Source organism: Ictidomys tridecemlineatus, chromosome 3 (assembly GCF_052094955.1).
Source record: "Ictidomys tridecemlineatus isolate mIctTri1 chromosome 3, mIctTri1.hap1, whole genome shotgun sequence".
Taxonomy (NCBI): domain Eukaryota; kingdom Metazoa; phylum Chordata; class Mammalia; order Rodentia; family Sciuridae; genus Ictidomys; species Ictidomys tridecemlineatus.
Genome location: NC_135479.1, coordinates 57167416 through 57190866, shown reverse-complemented (window position 1 = coordinate 57190866; position 23451 = coordinate 57167416). Strand labels below are relative to the sequence as shown.

Genomic DNA, 23451 nt, shown 5'->3' with positions numbered 1-23451 from the left:
GCCCAGACAGTAATCATGTCTTTTCAATCATTTGTAAAATAAAATTGTCTGGGGGAAAAAAAAAAGTTGAATCACTTTGTAGAAACCCAGAGTATCTTATCCTTCTAGTACCACAGTAAACCTTGTTCCCTGAAACACAGTTGTAGGATGTAACCATCACCATTAAATAGTAAGAACCACTTCTTTTGGATGGAAGAAACACTATAAATGTGATGTGCCTTTTAAAATACACAACTGTAAATCAGATAGAGATTTCTTGATAGAAAACACCTTCTAAAATCTTGGCAGGGTAAAACAGTCTGCTAAATATTGTTCCTTGTATCAGTTGAAAACTCGGTTAAATTCAGTGGTATTGTCACCTAATCCCAGATTTTAAATTTAACAGAAATAATGATGACATAGAGGCTGATGACATCAAAAATTCTTATTACCTTCAGTGCCTTGGAACAATCTCATACCTGTGAACTACAGAAAAATACTTTGCCACTGTCATCTGCTTTCCCTTGTTCCCTCCCCTGTATCAGAGGTAGTTCTATCCTCTGCTGATTGGTGTCTGGTAGAAATTTTATAAGAGTTTGCAGCACGGCATCAGTTGCCTTCAATACTTGGAAGAAAATTGAATGGAAGGATTCAATTACTCATGTGAAAAATGAACCTTCTACCCAAGGTTTGGCCACGGCTAGTATGCTTGTTTTAAAACTGAATTATAGTTGCAATACATTTGCCGGAGACACAGACATTAATTTCTCTCAAACCATTCGAGATGGGGAGGACAGAATAGGAAGGAACAGAGAGAAAATAAGATAATAAGAGCTTCCCATTGATTTATTCACCTTTGTGCAAAGTAATGGGGACAGGCAGGAGGCTGCCCCGGGAGTCTGAGAGAGAGAGATGGAAGAACTGTGAAGGGAAGGATTTCAGGGCAGGCTGCCAAACACAGAGTTAGATTGTTGTTCTTAGATGATATAAGATCACTTTATTTCTCTAGCTGCTTTATAAAAATACATAGGCATAAAATATGCCGCGTGATGCGGCTCGAGCCAGCGAAAGCCACTCTGTTTATGCTGGAAAAGGTTGTATTCCTAACCTGCCTGTCTGTTAACTCATTCTTTAAATAAAGATAAACTCAGCCTGTGCATAGGGGAGCTGAAGTTGTGATTCCAGCGCATTTGATTCTGGTAGTGCGTGAGAGATTGGATCACAGCCCACCCGAGCAGAGGGATGGATCCAGAGGCACAAAATTGACAGCACACACGTCTGTGTAGGAGAGCCATCCTAGATCCAGGGGGAGGTCCTGTCCTTCACAGATGAGATCAGATCAGTTAGTGCAGGTGGGAGAAGCATAGAATCACAAATTCATGTAACTCCTTCTCAGACATTCATGAGCTCCTTGTAGGACCCGGGCAATAATTTGAGTGGCCCAGCACAATATGCAAATATAGGGCTCCTTTAAAAAAAAGATTGGAGGAATTTAAGAATGCAATGTCAGGGCATTAAATTAAAGACAGAGCCCTTCTTAACATGGGGGCCTGAGTGTGGCGTCTGTATGACGGCACAGATTGCAAACCCTGAAAATCTATCTTGGCTTCATGATTGGATGACAAGAAATTTCTTGTGTATTCAAATAAGCCAATAGTAAGTGACCAGTTCTTTTACTCTGGGGTGTGGAGCACTGGTGGGGACAGTTAGCAATGTTATTGGTCAAGTTCGACCTGCTTTATATTATGGAATATGTGTTTTAATTCCCAAAGACTTCTCTTCCTGTTTTTAGAATCATGCAGAGCGTCTATGCATCCTCTTTGTTATCTAGGTGGCAGCGTACAAAAAGCTGGTAGCCATTAGTCTCATGGAGCACACACACACACACACACACACACACACACACACACAAAAGATTTACATTAACAAAGAAAAATCATATTTCCCCATCTATAAAAGAAAATCATGTTCTTTCAGTACATTAAAAATTAGTCCTAGCCTTTCTTTTAAAACAACTTATATACCTCTTTTTGTCTCCAAATGGAAATATTACAAAGTAGTATGAGCTTATTTATTTTGGAACTGACATTATAGGTAAAGCTGGCAGATTTATCCATGTGAAAAGAGAAATTCAAACCTAAATTCTTCCTTTATAGTTTGGGCTCCAAAGTTGAACTTCTGGGAAAAAATAAATGAGAATGGTTGGAAGTATAACTTTTCTTGCTTGAACCATAGAAGTATCACCAAACCCAAGTGTATGACTTTGACTTGTGAGTTCTGAAAAATATCCTTCTCTGCCTAGCAGCTGCGAAATGCATAATTCTATGGTTCTCTAAGTCATTCCGTGAAGATTCTGGAGTCACACACACACAAAAAAATCGCTGATATTTCAGTTTGTGGGCTTAATGAGAGAATCTCATTAAGAAATGTGTGGATTTGCTCTTTTTCCTGTTTTCATGGCCCAGAGTATAGCCAGTAGGCTAGGAAAAGTCCAGAAGCTACTCATTAGCAAAAAAGAAAGCCATATGATATCAACTTGCCATTTGTCATTGAGTTGAGTGTGTTTATAGCCTACACACATTTTTATAAGAGAGGAAAACTGATTTGGGAGAAGAAACCTACCATAATATCTTTGGTCAATTTTTTCAAGTTTTAAATTTTACATTTTTTCTTATTCCTCCATCTAACAAATATAGTCTAACCTCAATTATTCCCAGATTTGCTTTTGCAAATTTATCTGTTAAATTAAAATAGATTTGCAATTCCAGGATCAATATTTGCAGCATTTTCATAGTCACTTGAGGGTATGCATGGAGTTGAAAAAGTAAATTGCTTGAGGTTTGCAGGAGAGGTGACAGTCTGCTTTCTTGCTCAACTTTAATGCCATAAATTGCTTTTCTTATTTTTAAAAAAATACTTAGTGACTTTTTAAAATATTTTTATGCTTTTGGTTGGTAATTTCACTGCTTAATCCATTTTGTTCTTTTATCCCAGATGAGGAACACCTATAAAAACTTTAAATAGTGTATATAATATATGATATAATTATGTAACAGTTAAATGATATTAGGAAGAAAATTATATTATAAACTAATATATTATAATGATATACCTAATAAGCTCTAGATTATTATTTCCAATCTACTTTAATGTATCTCTTTCAATTTCATTGAAATAGCCTCAGAATTGAAAACTTGAGACTAAGTAGGTTAAACTGGCCCTTAAGCAGAATATTCTAGTTCAGCCTTGAATCTCTTTAAACACTAGAAGAAAAAAATGCATGTGTTAGATAAGCATCCTGAAGGCATGTGTTGTAGTGTTTTTGGCCGTGGCTCAGTGTTAATGAATTGATAATGTATACTGTTAGGGTCTGTAAACAAGTCAAGATGGCGCCTGGCATTTTGCCAGAGGGAGTGGTTTGTGAAGTAATGCCAGCGAGCCATTAAGTGTAGAGATTCCTTATTGGTTGACTGCTGTATCTAGTTTATGTTAATTAAGATAAGCTGTGTGGAATGTATATCTACCCCTCATGTCCTACAATAAACGGCTCCTACTCCTGCTGTATTCAATGTACACAAGTTGCAATATTAGTTGTTCACAGTAGCTTTATAGAACATAAGTGTGGGGACAAGTGCATGGAGTACTGCATACATGGCATACGTTAAGGGCATCTGAGTGGCAAACCATTCCCCTGTGCTAGGCATGTCGAGCGGCAAACTGCTTATCCTGTAGACCCAGTCCTGAGAGTGAGGCCTCGTGTTGCAATCTCTGCGCTTGCTCCACAGCCCAAACCTGGATTGGTCGCTGCAGGGACAGTTGGCCAGAAATTGCATTGGTGGCTGCCTGTAATCTGCTTAGCTGCTTCCTGAGTATATATACATTGTAGCTGCACAATAAAATCAGACCTGCTTCCCGCTTGGTCTCTAGAGGTCTTGATTAGTGACCCCGCAGCCACAGTCTCCTCTACCCTGTTCCATGGACCTCCTCGATGGATAAGAGAGAGCCCACACACATAACTAGTTGGAATGATCAGAACTGACTGTATGGGTGAGTCCATTCAAAGCCCCAAGGATTGCAAAGTGTGACCCAAGGTATCCTATCCTCCAAGAGTGTTTTGTAGTCCTTATTTCAAGCACTTTAAATGTAGTATCTACTCTAATTCTATCAGCAATACAGTAACTTTAACTTCATGTGTAGAAACAAGTCTCAGGTTAGCACAGCTACTCAGTGGCACAGATGGGATTTGAACTTGAATCACTGACTTTCCACATCTGTGCATTCACCCATCCTCTTGTGCTCTTCTGTCTGTGCAGCCCAGAAACAGAAACCTTGCATATTGCTATTGTATGAAAAACAAACAAACAACAACATCAAAACCCCAAATACCTTAATGGCTGTGATGGCTCCAGGGTCCACTGAGTTGAGAAAAAAAAGAAGCTACTAAAATAGATATTTTTCTGGCTATTTTTCTTGAGTTCACCCTAATTTCTTTCTCTACCTTGCTTTAATACATCATTACAAATGTTTTCAGAGAAGCTCTGGAACTTTCAGTCCTTAATATGTTCAGTCCACACTCTTCCAATTTATGTCATTAAATATAAGGCAGAAGTTTTAAGCAAACAAGAAAAGAACTTTGTACATGATCCTAGACTACAATAAATGTCACTTTAGATTGTATTTGTTTGTTTTAGTTTGGTCTTCTGTTTCATTCATTCTTATCCTGTTTGAACAATATATATACCCCACCCAGAGCTTCAGGAATTTGTTTCCATGAAAGTAACATCTTTCTATCCTTATACAATCAGATTTATCTTATGTTTATGTTTATATTTATCATATTTATTTTTTTTAGATTTATAATGTGTTTTAAACTCATTAGCAGTGATGTGGCTCATGTTAAATGACACACACACATACACACATGCAAAGTATATGTATGTGTATATGTATGTACATATATGTATATATATTATATATATGTAGTTATATATGTATACATCTAGATATGTAAGCTTATTTTTCAGATTATGAGAATTTTTAGGTATTTTTATTTATTTTTTTATTGTTTTCACTTTAAAGGTTTGGGGATTATTTTAAAGCAGGGTCTGTGTTCCAGGCATTTTTTCTTCCAGACAGAACTCAGGACAGTGGCTTTTAAAAATTTTTTATTTATTTATTTTTTAATTCTCTTGCTCCTTCAGGGTTGTTGTAAGGATAAAGTGAGGTAACTTCCACAACTCACCTTAATCGCTATCCAGATTGTAGCATATACCTGTTAAATATTAGTTCTTCCTTTCTAAGCAGTTAAACTTCTGTTCAGCACTTGAGGTCATCTATAAAGCTACTGTGTAAATGAGAAAGCCCAACTTGTATAGATGTTACTCTGCGTAATAATGGAATTCTTTTTACAGTTCACAAAGGACCCCACCCCCACCAAACTCCATCCTATTCAATTTAATCCTTATGAACAGTTTGGAGTAGGCAATATTGATCTTTTTTTCTTTCTTTCTTTCTTTCTTTCTTTCTTTTCATTTATTCTTTTTTTTTTTTGGTAAAATAATGAAATAATGAGATTGATGTCTAGAGCAGGCAAGAAGACTATTTACTGATTAACCAAGAAATCAGGTGCATGTATGAGATGGATTCTCTCATGCTTTATGTAGAGCACACATAAAATATATATATGCTTTATACTATAGCAGGTGGAAATGATGAGTCATGATGGAAATAGAGGAGATATAGCAAGTTATTTTCAGTGACATAGTATATGCTTTACATTTTAGCATATGCATGTCATGTGTATGAAATATCATTTTGCTTAGTTGCAAATAGTTCATAGGAAAATATTCAACAGAGATTATTAAGAAAAAAAATCTGACTCCTACATGCTGCTTTTGATGCTTTTATCTTCTTTTCCCAGAAGTCCCCAGTTTCAGACTTCTATCTGATAGGATTATAGAGAATGGTTGTCTTCCCTCATCTTTGGTGTCCTGTCAACAGATACTGAAGAATACTTCACTCTCTTGTAAATTCCTAATACCCACTTTCCTTTGCTGTATTGATTTCTACCATGTTTCACTTTCATCCTGAGGCCCTTGGAATCAGCCCTTGGATTCTCTTGGAAAACTCTTCTCCTTGTTCACCAGGTCTTCAGCTTGTTCCTGCAATGCTGGTCTTTGGTTTCTGATTTTTGTGACTTTGGCTTCCTCTTTAGAACTTGCTTCTCTCTCCTCTTTGTCAACCTTAAAACTACTTTTGGTGGAATTGAGCTCTGAGCTTCCTCTTGGCTAACTCCAGGTCTTCCCTGTGTTCCTTTGCTAACTAAGATAACGCTATTTGTGTTCTCTCACGTTGTTTGATGACCATCAGTCAGTTTGCAAGTGCAATTGTAAAGGAACCTGTGTGCAGCCAGCCCTTGCAAGGGCACAGAGCGTGGAAGATCTTTATGAGCACAGGAGACCCCATGTCCAAGTTTAGCGGGAGCCCCCCTCTCCATCCTGAACAGCAATTACCGGAGGAATCACCGGTGAGGAGTCTGTGGCTTTTCCAACTCCAAGTGGGCTGCTTCAACTCATCTGGCTGATTGTGCTTGCAGAGCGGATTGGTTTTCAACTCTAATTACCAGCCACTAATTCAAGCCTGGTCTTCTGATCATTCATCTTTTAAGTGTTCAGCTTCTGAATCCCATTTGGTTCCCTGTCCTCCCTCTCTTTCCTACCACCTCCCCTTGATGTGGCCAGAATAGTTAACTCGGACAATTAGTAAATGCTGAATCATTGAGTCCATGAATGAAGCAAGTGTCTGTGTGAGGTATACAACTTCCTGAGTGGGTTTAATGGAAGCCTAAAGAGATTTTTCACAGATTCATGGGTTTTCAAAGGAGAAATTTGCATATTAATAAGAAGCTGTTCAGACTGATTCGCTTAATGTGTTTGGAGTAAGTATAATTAAATGTCAAGGGAGATATATCATGAAGTAATGAAGCTGAAGCCAATTTATCAAAAATAAGGTCTGGAGAGAGACATTTCAAATAATAAACAGTTCTCTAACCTTCCTTTTTAAGGTGATTTGCTTAGTCTGGGCCAAGATTTACATGTTTTTTTTTTTGTTTTTTTTTTTTTTGAGACTCAGTTCAAACAAAGATGCTGAGAACGAGGTGGGGGTGGGGAAGGAGAATGGACATTTTTCCTATTCAAGTTTATAACATTCAAGGAGGTCTTTTCTGTCTGAACCATTTTTAAAGGAGACACAACCTATTTATTTTCCATCAGATATTTGGAATATGATTAGGATTGTCACCCTGTAGGCTTCCCTCCCATCCCAAATATAGCCGCCATTTGCAAACTTTTGTTCGGATGGAAGGGGAGGTAATAAACATAGGAATTGTCTCTACAAGCAACATTGATGAAAATCTCACTCTGGGTTCTTGATCTTGAAGAGCAAGGGCTTGACTGTTGAGCATGTCTAATGAGTGGTCACTGACTCTCTGAACACACTCAATTCATGCTTTGCTTGAAATTCATGTAGGAGAAGTTGTGACAGATTTTTTTTTTCCTTTCCTTTTTCGGTTTTTTTTTTTTTTTTTGTAGCTATCTTTTTGCACTAGGTGGATTCTCTGACCACATGGAAACACCCAAGAGCATCTCCATTGTGTTTGTCAGGATGTCAAAGCCATTGGGTTTGTTTTCAGACATAGCAGACCAATCAAGACCCTCCCTGGCCCATCCTGAAATGATCTCAGGAGGAAAGAGGAGGGAATTGAGTCAATGACCTAAAACCACTACACAGAAGAGGGGCAATGCCTGCCTTGTATTCACGTGTCACACTCACAGAATGAAAAGCCACAGACACAGAGAGATTGAGTTGTTACACTTTGACCGACTGGATCATGTTGACTGTGGCCAGTGGGAGGACTAAGCAGAGAAATGCTACGATTCAGGAATATAATTAAATTTAAAGTTTGCATGGTAGCACATTCTCCCAACTCCCACAAAGGGAGCTTATCCTTGAAAAGCATTGAGATAAAATCTATTTTGTCCTATATCCTAACAGATTTTTTTTTTATGCACAATTTTTTAATTTTGGTGTGATCCTCTGCCTTGGTCACGGTGCTGTCTTTGAAGTCGGCTGTCTGGATTTCAGGTTCTGCCACCTCCCCTTGTCATCTGGGTAACTGTGCCCAAGTTACTTTAGTTTCATCATCTGGAAAGTGGAGATAATAATTCCTGCCGCATTCGGCTTTTGTCAGGATTAGAGGTAGCGTGTGTGAGCTACCTTGTTGTCATTTCTGTTATGATTTTTTTATCATTTAACCCATGACCTTATGTAGCCACCTTTTTTGGACCTATTTATAGACATCCTTTATATTTAAAAATGATTGGAGGCACTGAGCCCTGCAATTTCCTGTTTATTCAAAGCTAAAAATAAGAACTAGATTTCAGATGGGATTGGGTATGTCTGAGCAGGAGAGTATTTGGGGAACTTTGTTGTATTTGTTCAGAGAAATGAAAAATAAAGCATTTCTTGCAGATATCAAGCCTGTAGGCTTACCTTTTTTTTTTTTTCTGATGACTTGGCTGATTTAACACTCTGTGTATGTGTAGTGTGTACCTAACTAGATAGAGAGACCCCTAGGTCAATTACAGTTGTGGTTTCCACTGTAGAGCTCATTCTTTAAAGAACAATCTGTTGCCAACTCTGAACATATAATAGAACTACTACTGACTGAATGGGTAAAGTATTTAGCACCCATCTTTTTAACCGCCCTCTTAGCCCATCAGGTGAGTCTCAGACTTTTCCATGGAACTTCTAGGGTTGTGTTCAGTTTAGTTTGAATGCAAAACTCATTGGCTTGCATTTTTTTTCTCTAGCTATGTTGAATAGGTTTGAATGGTTTAGTAATCATTTTAGTAAGGGACAATTGTAACTCCACCACTAAAACTTAAAAATGAACACATGAATATTATTGCATAGTAGTCACAAACTGTAAGATGACTTTATATAAATGTGCCTTAATTTTGCACTCTAGAAACTCTTTCCACAGACAATTGTTTGGCAGTTCAGCAAACCCTAAGACCTGAATATCTTATTCATACATTCAAAAGTGTGTTGCCAATTGTGAGTTTTTCTTTTCAGAACAGCCAATTGAATACTCTCAGGTCCTGCTGTTAACAGGAATCGCCACTGATTGATGCTTGGAAGAACCCTCCTGATACCTGATTGGGAAAAAAGTCCTACCTTTATTCTTGGGTCTAGATGTAGGAAGTTTAAAAATAAGAGATGAAGCTTTGTGAAACTAGAAGGCAATTCTTTTTTTGTTGTTTGTGTTTTTACTACTATCAAATTTTGATATGAAAGGCCATTGAATTCCTCAAAGTCAATCCACAAAAGATATTCCATATGTTATTTCCATAGTGCTCATAGAAGTTACAAAAATAGGAGGATTGCATGATCAAATATGAATGGGAAATTGATTCAACAAAGTTGACTTTTAAGGGGTGTTTCCAGGGTTCACAGTGAGAAGTCAAATGGGATTTGTCATACAGTTTTTCCCATATTAAAACAATTGGTGACATTTATCAAATAAACCTCATAGGACTCTGTTCTTGGCACAGTTGGGGGAATGCATTATTTTTGTTTGTTTGTTTTTGTAATCAATGCAAATCTTTATTTATAAAAAGAAATCTTCCTTATTGTTAGAATCTGGTATTAAGGAAATTATTCCAGGACCCCATGAGCGGGTCTTTTTTCTGTCCTGGAGAAGTAGACTTCAAATTTCTTTCCTTAAAATGTGAGCCTGGAGAGTGAATTTTACATGATAGATTGATGTTATAATATGATTGATTTTACTGTACCATGGGACAAGCAATTCATTCTCTTCCCTAACAAATAGCAGGTGCTATTTGTTCAAGGAAACCACCTACATAGAAGTAAAATATCTTTTTTTGAGGGCTGTCAAAAGTACTATGCTATGGAATTCTCCATATTTTATTGCTTTGGGTAGCTCATTATTCTCCAAGGGCTACCATTTTCCTTTATCAGAGTCTACAAGCCAATAGGAGCGTATATATGAGGCATTTATGACAGCTGTTTATATTGGCTCCCATATTTCCAAGCTTTACTCCCTGGTCCACCCCCACCACTCCATTCTCTACCCATGGCCTCACATCCTGCAATTTTATATCATTGTTCCTTGATGCATGTGTTCACCCATCTGATGAAAAGCCCCGATTTCTCTTTTTCTACCTCTTAAACTTCCCACTGATTCTCAAAGGTAAATTCAAATGCCACTCCCTTCATGACTTTACATTCTCCAGTCCCCCTGGTATGAGATTCAGGACACCCTCTCTGGGTTGTATTTCTCTTTGTTTGCAACTCATGGTATTCCACTGTTTGAGTTTTCTGGGAAGTAGATCGGAGATGGAGCTAGAGGTACAGAAGGTGTTTGGAGGGAGGCCCATCTATAAAGGAGAAGGGAAGCAAGGTGCTTTGGGCAAAACTCTTGGATTCTTAACAGTCTCTTTCTGCCTGGTGAGGCACTCTGGAGTAAAGATAGCTCATGCCAGGAGTCTCAGTACTATGCTAAAGTCTGGGTACCACCACTTTGTTCTGTCATTGATCCAGATCTACCTGGAGGAGAGCATGTGTTGAGTTGGAGACTAATGGCTGTAACAGCTGACACCTGTCAGCTAACTCCACTTTCAAAGCTGGATGGCATCTGAGTTGCTGGTGCACCTCTGTGTCTGACATATTTCCCACCTTTTTATTGTCTATCAGAATTTTTATTTCTTGACTATAAACCTAGACTGTTAGATGGATGTAGAAGGGACTTTGGACATCATGCATCCCGCTTCCACATTTTGCAGATAAAGAGACAATTTGTTGCTCATGTTGGGTTATGATTTCCTTGATTGTGCGATCCCCACTGAACTGAATCCTACATCAGAATCTAGTAGGTCAGTCTAGTCATTCCAATTGCTATATCCTATCCCAATCACATGCATCATGGTATCTGCTCTCGGGTCACCCCAGGAGGCACTGCCTTTTCCAGGGGGCCAAGAGGAAGGAGTGCTGATAGATGTCAGGTAAGAAAATGAGAAAATGGTTAGTGCTGTTTGCGCCATGCGTTGTAGTTCAATGATACATTTTTTAAAAAAAAAAAAACAGCATTTATTGACACAAATCATTAGGCCTTTTTGACTTGAAGTTCTTAAACCATTACAGATAAGGAGAGGGAGCTGTAACCTGCAAAACCAGATCCGCTACAGAAGAGTGGGGTGTTCATGAACAAACCTTTGTTCATGAAAGGAAGAAAAATCAGTGAGCAGGATGGGAATCCATTGCAGCAGAATTTGTTTCCATTTCTGCTGGTCAGTCACCCTTCATAGAGACGGCTCGGCTGCACACTTATTTTAGATGCATTTTCAAAAACTCTGCCTGCACTCTTTGGCACTGTGTGGCGAGCTGTCTCTTTGCTGGTGGCAGTTGGAGCTAGGAGCGCCACTCCTCACCAGGGTTCTGCCCCATTCCCGGGGTGACTGATAATGTCTTAATTACCAAACCCAAAGCAGGTGATGTCTGTCTGCTGGGTCCTGAGGGCTCTTGATCAGCTTCCTCCCTAAAAGGAAACTCTTTCCACATCAATAATTAAACAGAGCAATTAGGGGAATTTAAAAAGTATAATTAGACAGAATCAACTCTATGTCCCTTGAGCATTTTATCTCTCTCCTCTCTTTTTTTTTTTTTTTTTTTCTCTTCATGCTCCATTCCCTCCCTCCTCTTTCTCTAAAGTATCCTTTTGTGGAGGCAGCAGGGCTCTGTTCTGGGTCTTTAAAGCCCAGACAGGAGAGAGAAAAAAATAATCAATTTATAAGGATGAACGTGAGGAGCCGAAGGTAGGCACAGACCCAGCCTATCTGGTTTCTGCCCTGGGCTTGCTGCTTCTTAACCATCAGACAGCCTCCGCTCTTGTGGCTGCAGGAGTGGAAACAGGGTAGGCTATTTGGGGCTGGCACTACAGTTTTGCAGGAGATCTCTGGCAGTAAGTTCCCCTGTCCTTGGAATACTGCTAAAGCAGAAACACAGTGTGCAGCAAGCAGCCCTGAAAGTCACCCTAGGAAACAACTTTCACAACTACCCGTCACTTGCTTCATCCCCATCTGTCTGGTATCCTCAGGTACAGAGACTTTTTGTTTTCCTTTTCTTTCTCAAGGAAACGAAAAATCAGTCATGCACGGTCTTAGTCTGGTTTGTGTTGCTGTAACAAAATACCCAAGGCTGGATCAGAACAAGGAGGCTGATTTGGCTCACAATTCTGATGGTAGAGGGTTCAAATAGCAGGGCTGTCACCCTGGCAAGGGCTCTCTGGTTGCTTCACAACATGGCAGAGAAACACAAAGTAAAATAGCCCCAGGCAGAAGTTGCAGAAGTCAAGTTTGTGGCATGGCCTTGCTTTGAACAACTCACTCCTGTAAGAATCAACCACTCTCACACCAGCAGACCAATGCTAATCCAGTCAGGAGGATGGAGCCCACTTGACCTCTATACCTTTCATTGGGACCCACTTCTTAAAGGTTCCGCCAAATTATAACACATCAAGACAATTTTAAAAATGTGGAAAGATGGGCTGGGGATGTGGCTCAAGCGGTAGCGCGCTCGCCTGGCATGCGTGCGGCCCGGGTTTGATCCTCAGCACCACATACCAACAAAGATGTTGTGTCCGCTGAGAACTAAAAAAAAAATAAATATTAAAAATTCTCTCTCTCTCTCTCCTCTCTCACTCTCTCTTTAAAAAAAAAATTAAAAAAAAAAGTTTAAAAAAAATGTGGAAAGATGAAAAAATTAAAAAAATAATAATAATAGAGGTTTCCATCAAACTGAGAACCAAGACTTCAGCCCCTGAACACTTAGGGACATACCATAGCATGCACCCACTAGATAATATAAAAAAAAAAAAAAAAAAAAACCATAACAATAAAAGACACATCCTACTTTAATATGGTAATATGAATAGGTCTCTTCTCCTAAAGTCCCAGAATAATAGTCACGGAAACAGCGGCAACAAGAAAAAAAAAATACTCTCAATATTGGAATAAGACCAGTCACCATCCACCTACCAAAAGTTTTGTTAACCTCTCTAAGATACGATGCAGGGACGTTTTGATTGAGGATGGGCAAGCAAGTCAAGAACCATGAAGGGAAAGCTCACTTTCAGGAGCTCAGACACCAGGGTAGAGCATGGGTATGCTGCAACCCAGTGACCAAGGACAGACCCCAGGACACCCTGGGGAGACACCAAGTGTCCAGGATGAAGAAGCATCACCCAGACCTGTAGATGGCCAGTTTGGGGCTGTAGCACTAATCTTGGACCCTCCAAGGGGATCATGTCAGGGACAGTTGGATGCTTAGTGCAGCCTACCTGAGGTCCTGCTCTCACTCACACTCTAACTCCTCCTTCTGGGATATTGGACTTTTAATTGGACGACGGAAATCACAGACCAAAGGTAGCCATTCTCTTCTCCCTTCCTCTCCCCTGACAGATTTCCCGAGGAACTCAGAAAAGCACAGTACCTTTCAGCCCTAAATACGTATAAATATAGATTCACCTCCGGGTGCCCTTTGTGGTTGGCAAGGAGAAACGTGATCAAACATAAGAATCCGTCATTTGAAAGAACAGAACCCATTGGTGGAAGCAGTGTGAGTGTCCGTCTTTTCTGTTCCTCTGTGTTATAGGGTTTCAGTGTAAAGTGGGAGAAATGTTGAGAAAATAGCCAATTTGTGCTTTCAAGCAATTTTACAGCCTGCAATTGTAAAAGATTAACTGAATACCATACGAAAATAATGAAAAATGGACCCAAAGTATCTTGATTCCAAAAAAAGAACAATTTAAGGTTATAAAGGGGACAACAAACACACAGGAAAACCCTTATGATCAATTAGATGAGAAAAACGGGTTGCCTCAAAGAAGAAGCAGGAAATAGGCACTGGATGCCTCTCCCAAATTTCCGAAAACATTAGCCTAAGATTTGTAGTTTTAAAGGGAAATATTTATGGCTTAACAATTTTTAGCTATCCAAATGGTTAGTGTAAAGAACATGAAGCCACCCAAATAAAGAGGAATGAACTAAAATTATATAACACAAAGGGAATTAAACAGATGTGAGAATTATTTTATATCAGACATATCAAAACACTATACAGTAAAATCTAAAAATGTAAGGATGGCTAAAACTGACTTTCCAGATTTGTGTGTGTGTACACACTCAAATAGATAAAAAGAAAGAAAATAAAAATTAAGTAAGATGGGTCCAATTAACATCAGACTATTTATAATTTAAGGTAAAATACTTTAAATGAAATAGAATCATTTTTATCAATCTAGCACAGAGTTTGTAGCTTAATATTCATGAACCTGAATGTGCTAGATGATATGATCATTGAACCTCAAAATATGTGAAGTTTTGATGCTCTCAGAAATACAGTTTTTTATTTTATGGGTTTTTTTTTACTTATTTATTTGACATAACTGCAGATTTACATGATTGCAAATAAATGTAAAAATAATTCTGTCTGCCTTTCACCCAGCCTCCCACAATGTCACCATCTTGTGTAACTATAGTAAAACATCAAAACCAGGAAACTGATATGCATATAATACATATAGCAGGCAGAGATTTTTGAAAATATAGTTCGGGTGGATAATTCTAATACACCCATTTGAATCTTTGCCAGAATAACTGAAACAGTGTGAATAAACATATGGAACTGTAAAAACACACTAGATTTTAATAAGTAGCTATCAGAAAGCTTCCTATTTTAACTAGCCACCTTTTCAGATGTTTATAAAACACTTATATATTTAGTCACAGGAAAATGTAAAAGATTTTCCAGAAAATTTAAATAGTATTAAGCTTAAACTCTGACCACAAGTAAAAAGTAATAATAAAGGAAAAATAAAATTCATAAAATCAATACTTTTGCTGGGGAAGGATGGTACTGAGGATTTAACTCAGGGGCAGTTACCATTGAGCACAGTCCCATCCCTTTTCATCTTTGTTTTTAGACAGGGTCTTGCTACATTTCCCAAGCAGACCTTAAACTTTGATCTTCCCACTTCAGTCTTCTTGGGGCAAGTGTGACTGGGATCACAGATATGTGCCATAGTGTTCAGTGAGATCAGTACATCTTAAAAACTATTTTCAAACTTGTCTCAGTAAGGTAAAAATAATGATAATAATAATTACTCATAGACTTAGATGAAATGCATATTGAATTTAAAAAAAAACATAATGTATGAAATATATTACTGACGACAAAGGAAAGTTTCTAAGTGGAAAACAAAATCCATCTCTTAGCATAGATAAATAATAGTTTTTTTTTTTTGAGAGTCAAGATACTCTTATCAGTGCTTTAAGTTAGTTTTTTTTACATCATCCACATTATTTATATGAATACACAAATACATACAAAAACCATGTATATGGAACAGTATTTACTCTTACAGTGTGTTGTCTGATATTTTATATCTTATTTTATTCTTTTTTTTTTTTTTTTTTTTAATATTGGTTGCAATCTTCTAAAGCAGTGGTTCTCAACCAGGGGGCAGGAGATATTTGGCCATATCTGGAGATATTTTTGGTTCTTGTAACATCCTGAAAGGGAAATTGGGGAAGGGAGGATGCTTTTGGCATCTACCGGGTAAATGCAGAGATGTTCTCAAATCCCACCATGCACGAAGACAGACCCACAACTAATGTCAACAGTACCAAAGTTGAGAAACCTGGACAGGGGTGTGCACAGATCTCAAAATGCTTCTCCCAGTTCTGGGGTTACCAAGAAGGGAGAGACATCACCTGTAATGATAGGCTCAGTTCTTCCAAGAGAAATACATAAGAGCAATTTGCATCTTTATGAGGACCTCACAAAGTAAGCCCCATGTTCCCTTATTTATAGTGCTTGATGACCTACTCTTTCTTCAAGTTTATGTCAACTTGTGGAACTCAGGTTCGCAAGGCCACACAGGGCACTTTGAGGTGAAAACGTTAATGAATGCCTCACTAAGTGTCCATGAAAGCTGATTCATCACTCTGGGTGATTAGCTGTGTTGGGTTAGAACTAATGAGCTTCGGGTGCCAGTAGCTGATGTTTGAGCTTAGTGGGGCATTGAGACTCAACAGCACTCAACTTCTTTCTGACCTGCCTGGGCCTTTATTACTTCAATACCCAGTAGGGAGAAAACTGCTGAAATGGCTGTTTATTCCCCATCAGGCTAATTACCTCTTTTCCCAAGATCAAGACTATATTTGGGAAGGGCTGAGACATCTGAAAGCAGAGAACATCCTGCTTACTGGGGCAGAGAATCTCAGGCAGTTTTTGTGCCCCTCTAAAGAAATAGGCTATTAGCAAAGAATCTGAAAGCAGAACACAAAATGGAGAGATTTTTAATGTAGTCTTGACCTACCCAGCCAAGAGGCAAGTTGTGAGCTAAAACTAAGAAGCAGGAGGTCTAACACCTCAGATAGCTGTTGCCATGTAGGGGTGACTGAGGGACCAGAAAAGCCCAATAGAATCTTCACAAATGATGAAGAATTTGGAATGATGCACATGAAGTGTTTTGGGTTGGAAAGTTTGAGGTCGTCATAGCAAATGCTAATCAAACGTGACGCATAGGGATATAGTTACTGGTTGTCTTATAAGTAAGCAATCTTCTAAAAACTCTCGATGGAAACATTTGCATATTCATCAGCATTGTCAACTGGAATCAGAATGAATTGGTTTGATAGACATACATGGATGGGAAATATTTTAGAGGTTGCCGTGGCCTGAAAGTTAGTGCCCAAGATTTTTATACCTATTTGGTCGGTATAACAATGACAAGTTACTTTATGTTTCCTCACCAGCGTCTCCCAATATGTGAATGTGTGACATAACTTCTACAGATCTGTTTCCTCTCCAACATACCATAGATTTAAGAGGATTGGCTGATAATGGAACGGCTCAAAATAAAGTATATCTGATCTTGTTTATATTATTACTCAAGCAGACAGAAAATAAAAACATACTGGAGAAAAGAAAGCTAGTAGTGAGTTAAAATTTCCTGGTTTAAAAATATAGAGTGTCAATTCCACCAGCCTACCAAGTCTCCATGTTTCTTTCCCAGGCATTTTAATAATTTCAGGGTAAAGATAGGGAGCTGGTAGCAAATATCCAAACTTGACTTCTATAGCAAAAGTACCTTCATTATTTCCATTCAATGGCTTTTGAGAGTTAGATATGGAGAAATTAAGATACCATGGGTCACACAGTTATTAGAAGATGGAACTAGATACTCCTGGTCCTCAAACCTGACCAATTTGCTTGTGATTTTTCCATTCTACTCTAACAAATCTGTGCTTCATGCCAGAAGACAATTCTCTGATATTTTAGATGCCTACCATTATTCTAAGTGCCTTGCAGGCAGTTAAAAGTATTTGTTGAAATTTAACGTAGGGTGACTGAACCAATTGAAATCAACAATAATTTGCAATTACATTTTTTTCCTGAACTTGGTGAAGTTTGAACAGTAGCCATATCTTCTCTCAGACCATTGGCATGAATGAATGAAATAACCATACACCTCAGTATATAGTTATTTGTAAAGTAACTGAACTATTTTAATCATCTGGAAGGCCAAACTAGAACAACCTAGAGGAATTTGATAGATCTTATGGTGATCTGCTATTCATTGGCTAAAATCATTGTTACCTTCATCATCATCATCATTGCCATTATCACCATCATCGTCATGATCACTATCCTAAGCACTCTCAGTTGTAAGACTTTTGCTCAGTGTTTCAGGTATTTTAAACACTCTCTTATACTAGGGCCTTCCCTATTCATAATAGACACAATCATGAACTTGGTGGCTCACCACCCACAATAGGGGTGACTTGCATTTTTGCAAAAGAAAAAATGGGCAATATAGAGATGAAGGGACACTTTCACTATCAGCATTGTAGACAAGAATGAAAAACTATGTATTCTAAAACACTCAATAAACAATCTCAGAACTACTTCTACTCAAACAATCTTTGGGTACTAGGCAGTTATCAGGATTGACTTGTTTTTCTCTTCTAGTTTTTTTTTTTTTCTTTTGGCATTTTAAGAATAAGTTAAGGAAATAAAATGGATAAAACCAAAAGTAGTAGCTATTCTATGTCTGAGGATGCATCAATACGTTCACTGCTTGGAAACACAACAGTGGCTAACGATTTCATTCCTTAGAGGTAACCATTGTTAGTAGCTTGGTATGCATCTGTCTATGCTTCTGGTAAGCTTACATTGTATATAAATACAGCAGACCAGTTATCTATAACTAAACTATGTTCCATAACATTACCACAAAACCTTAGAGACACACAAGAGTTATTTATTGTACAAGTCTGCAGGGCTTAGCTGATCCAGGCTCGCTTAGGATCTCAGCTGGTGTTTCTCATGTAGTCAGCTATGGGTCAACCAGATGGCTCTGCTGATCATGGCTGGGGACTCAGCTGCTGAAGGCTGATCTAAGGAGGCTTTTGCTGGGATAACAAGGGTGACTCAACTTTGTATTTCATCCTCCAGAAGTCTGTTCCAGACATATCCTCACTGTGATGGCAAGGCACAAGGGTAAGAGCCGACTATGTAAGAGGTTTTCCAAGCCTCATCTTAGATTATAATAACTAATGTTTCATTGACCAAAGCAAGTCACACAAATGAATTATAGATCAAGGTATGGAAAAAAAATCCCCCCATGTTGAAAAAGCTGCAAAGTTCATGGGAAAGGGCAAGAATAAAAAGCAGGATGAAGACTTGGGACTCACCGAATCGTGTTCTAACACACATTGTTTCCTTATTGCCTGTTTTCACAAATGTAAGATAATAGCCTATTATCCCATGGCTTATTTTATGACCCAGAACTATTTTACAGATCTTTTTAAGTCATTACAACCAGATGAAGTTCCATCTTTTTAATACTATAAAATTGTACATTATATGAATATTCCAGAAGGTTTTTCTTTTTCTTTTTAACATTTTTTTTTCTAATGATGGATTAGGTGAAAATGACTAAGATATTTCCTGTGTTGGGAACTTTATAAATAGGACTACAATGGACAGACGGTCTTTTACATAATATGTGCACTGGTTTTTTTCTATAAATTATTTACTGTCCAGCAAGACTGAGTCACGTATAGTTCCCTGAATATGCCACAATTCATTAACACTGCTATATCTTCAAACATTGTTTTTTTCTAAAATCTTCCCTGTCCCAAGTGGACCTGAGAAACTGTAATGAAAATTTGTGATAAGATGAATTTACATACAGCATGATTGGTGATTAGCTCCCATCCTCCATATCTGATTCACTCTGTATTATCTCAAGTTTATGGTCTATGCAATCAGATTCTTTGAAGGCCACCCACAGGCCCACTCTCATTATCTGTTAGCATCAAACACTTCTTTATTCATGAAGCCTTCTCTAAATCCCTTAGGCATATTCTGTTCTCCTTCTGTGAATGTAATAAACATTCCCATTACATTAGCTCTCCAATGAGGTACATTTACTATTATGTCAATCTCCCAACTAGATGGTAAGCTCTTTGAAGGTAGGGGCATTGTCTTTTATTTCTTTTCCCCATGTAGTTACTTACATCTTCTACGGGCATAAATGGCCAAAGTAGACACTTAGTAAATGTTTGCTAAATCAAGATCTTGCACTTAAGATCAAGTTTGTCATTAGCTACATACTAGCAATTTGATAAGTACTTATTTATTCATTCACTTAATAAATACTTAATGGGCATGAGCAGTGAATTATACATACAGATGGTCCCCAACTTACAGTGACTCTATTTATGATTTCTTGACTTTTGTGCAAAAGTGATGCACATTCAGTAGAAACCATAATTCAAATTTTGAATTTTGATCTTCTCCTGTTCTAGGTGTATGTAGTAGGTTACCCTCTAATAATGCTGGGCATCTGTAGCAAGCCACAGTTCCCAGTCAGCCCCAAGATTGAGAAGGTGAACAACCGGTACTGTGTTGCTCTACCAGGGTGGTGCGTAGGTTAAGTGTTACATTTCCATATGATGACATTTCCTGCCAGCTTGCAGTGGGCTTATCAGGATATCTCCTATCATAAGTTAAGGAGATCTTTATTTGAGAGGAGAAGGTAGAGAGAATGCAAATGTGCTTTATTGAAATGTGATGGTCTTTTTAGAGTATCTGATGGAATTTCTCACATGCTCATTGTCACATGTTTAAATATACTTATTGAAAGAAAGGTCACTGATTCTTGATACTCATTCTTGGCACTCAAGTTAAGAACTTATAACTTAAATTGATCGGAACTTGTCCCAGTGTCAGACTTAGATCTAAGGACAGATTTGGGAGACTAAGTTTAGACCATCTGTCATGACACACTCTGTATGATCTTTCATTATTTTATTCTTACTTCATAACAGGTGGCTTAAATATGGATTGTGTCATATCCATATCTTCATCTACATTTTAGGTATCTTGCCTAACCCATTTTTAAGATTCACATATTACTTTAGGCTACTGATGATGAACTATATACCAATAGAAAGATTTACCACAAAGATGTCTCATGGTTCATGTGACATTACTTACTATAATTCTGTCAATATATACATCTATTTGATTTATTGGAAGACAAAGAGTGTCAAAAAGATCACTGGATAGGAAATATAATGTCTGTGTCTTTAAAAAAATTAATTTTTAAGGTTCTAGATAAAATGAAACATCAATATCTCAATCAAAAAAGATGCAAAAAATAGAAAATATTTTGGAATAATCACCATAAGAGGGTGGGTGACTTGCTTATACAGAGCCATCCTAGGTTTCATACCTAAGGATAAGCAAAGAACTCATATGTGTGTACTAAAGCATAATCCACAAAATAAAATGATACATTGGACTTTATTAAAATAATTATTTTACTCACCCAAAGACACTCTTAAAAGAATAAAGAGAAAATTGCAAACTAAAAAAAAAGTTCCAAATCCCTTATCAAATAAAATACTTCTAAATTATATATGAAATATATAGTGGTCACACGTGTGTGTGTGTGTGTGTGTGTGTGTGTGTGTGCATGTATAAACATTCAACAGAGGCAAATAAGCACATGAAAAAATGTTCTGTATCATTAGCTATTAGGAAAATATTATGAAAACCACGATGTGATTCCACTACATGACTATCAAATGGTTAAGATAAAAATAAAAAATAAAAAAGTACCTGACAATGTAAAGTGCCAACAAGGATGTGGGGAAAATGAAATTCTCATACATTGCTTTGAGAAATACAAAAGGGTACAATCATTCTTTAAAACAGTTGGCAATTTGTTATAAAGTTAATCATACAGCTATCAGATGACCCAGTAACTCTCTTCCTTGCTATTTTTCTGCCTTTAGGAAAAAAAATTTTTTTACATATAAAATCTGTACTGAAAGTTTATAATAATTCTGTACATAACTGTTGGAAACTGGAACCAATCCAAATGTTCTCTAACAGAAAATAGATAAGCAGATTGTAATGTATCTCCACAATGAAATGCTTCTTGGCCACAAAAAGGAACAAGCTATTGATTCATGTAGCCGCCTGAATGAATTTTCAAGGCTTTATCCTGAGTGAAAGAAGCCAATCTCAAAAAGTTATAAAATTCCACTCATTGGACATTCTCAGAAAGATGAAACTATTGTGACAGAAAACACATCAGTATTTGCCAGAGGTAAGGGTTGAGAGGAAGGTAAGACTACCAAGCAATTGCATGATATCAAAGTGATGGAATTCTCATATTTCGATTGTAGCAGAAGTTACACAAATCTACACATATTTTGCATTTCAGAGTTGTACTCCAAAAAAAGTCAATTTTACTACATGCTAATTTAAATATAAAATAAGAGCTCAACTGAACATTTGTATAAATGAAACATATAATTTTCTTAGATTGATGGGGCTTGGTATAGTAAAAATGTCATTTCTTTCCAAATTAGTCCTGACATTTCATGAAATTCAGATTTTAGTGGAAGTGAAGAAGAGAAAGGGAAAATAAATTGTAATTCTGCTGTCCATTTGGAAGAGAATATATCCAGTAAATTACATGCGAAAGTAGAATAAATAGAAAATTTCTTGTTAGATTTGAGATGTATAAAATTGCATTAAATGAGGGTTCTACTAGTGCCAAAATAAACATAGAACAGAATATTAAAAGTTCATGCACAAAAATAAGGTTTATAAAGGAATTTAGTATCTGACACAGTGGCATACTGGATGAAGGAGGATACATACCTGGTTAGTATTCCAAAAGAAAAAATACTTTGAATTCAACCATAACTGTAATTTAAAGTGAATATCCAAATGAATAAAAATGAAATCAAACATAGATATTTATTTACTTAATATTAAAGTAAGAAAGCCCTCACTCAGAAAACATAATGGAGGTAGGAAAAAGATGGATATATTTCAAATCATAGAAAATTGAAAACACCATGAACAAAAGAGAAATAAGAAATGAGAAACCAGAATAAGGGGTAAATGACATTAATATAAAGAAAATATTTAAAATCTAGGGGAAAAAAATCATGCCAGTGGAAAATAATAGGTAAAATACTAAGCTGAATGAAACCAAAACATAACCAGGAAATAGCTCTTAAAAAGCATATTCTTCATAAATAATCTGGGAAAATGTTCATGCATTAAAAATAAGTATTAAATATTGAAAAAAAGTTTCCCTTATCTTTACTGGTAGCAATCATGCAATATAACACAGTATTAATGAGTACACAAGAAAACACATATACTGAAACAGAACTAAAATATTTTAAATAACATGGCAACATTAGAAGACAAAATTATATAGAAAGTTACATGGCAATATGATTCAAGAGCCTTTAAAATAGGCATGCTATTATTTCTACTCCAAGGAAATAAACATGTGAATAAAAATATTGGTTTCGAAAACAAGCTAAGTATTCAACAACATAGGATTCATTAAACACTTTATTGGCACTTAGTATGTAGAATACTGCACAATCATTTGAAATGAGGTAGAAATGGATTTAATAGTAGGAGTGATGTTTTCTATTTATTCCTAAGGTCAAAAGCAATTTAGAATAAATATATAGATAATATCATTTTATTTAGTAAATCAATCATAAAGATCTACAATAGATCAAAGTTTGGATGGGTGTATTTTAAAATGCTACACCAGATGGATGGGTGAGTTATTTTATTGTGGACAATTTTGTGCCCCTCTGAATTTTCTAATTTTTCTCTAATGAACCTTTTTCACTTGTGTGATTTAAAAAAAAAAAAAAAGTTTAATTAATTAAGAAAAAGCTCATTTGGAAGGCAACTGTGTTCTCTCTGGTCTCATCCTAGAATTTGTGATGTTTTGTTTTCCTGCACTGAGAGGGGGATCCCTGTTTAGTC

General features: G+C 37.0%; 1 protein-coding gene across 4 annotated transcripts in view; it reads left to right on the top strand.

The window, feature by feature from the left end:
- LOC144376174 (heparan sulfate glucosamine 3-O-sulfotransferase 3A1) overlaps positions 1-23451 on the top strand; it is a 96484-nt gene that overhangs the window by 55467 nt on the left and 17566 nt on the right. Inside the window, exon 2 of one of the 4 annotated variants that reach the window (XM_078042912.1) lies at positions 13518-13674. The exons of 2 other annotated variants lie outside the window; for them this stretch is intronic. In XM_078042912.1, coding sequence (XP_077899038.1) covers positions 13518-13674 — 157 coding nt within the window. Of the gene's footprint in view, positions 1-13517; positions 13675-23451 lie in introns of those variants that run through there. One more of the 4 variants, XM_078042914.1, reaches the window with a different exon arrangement.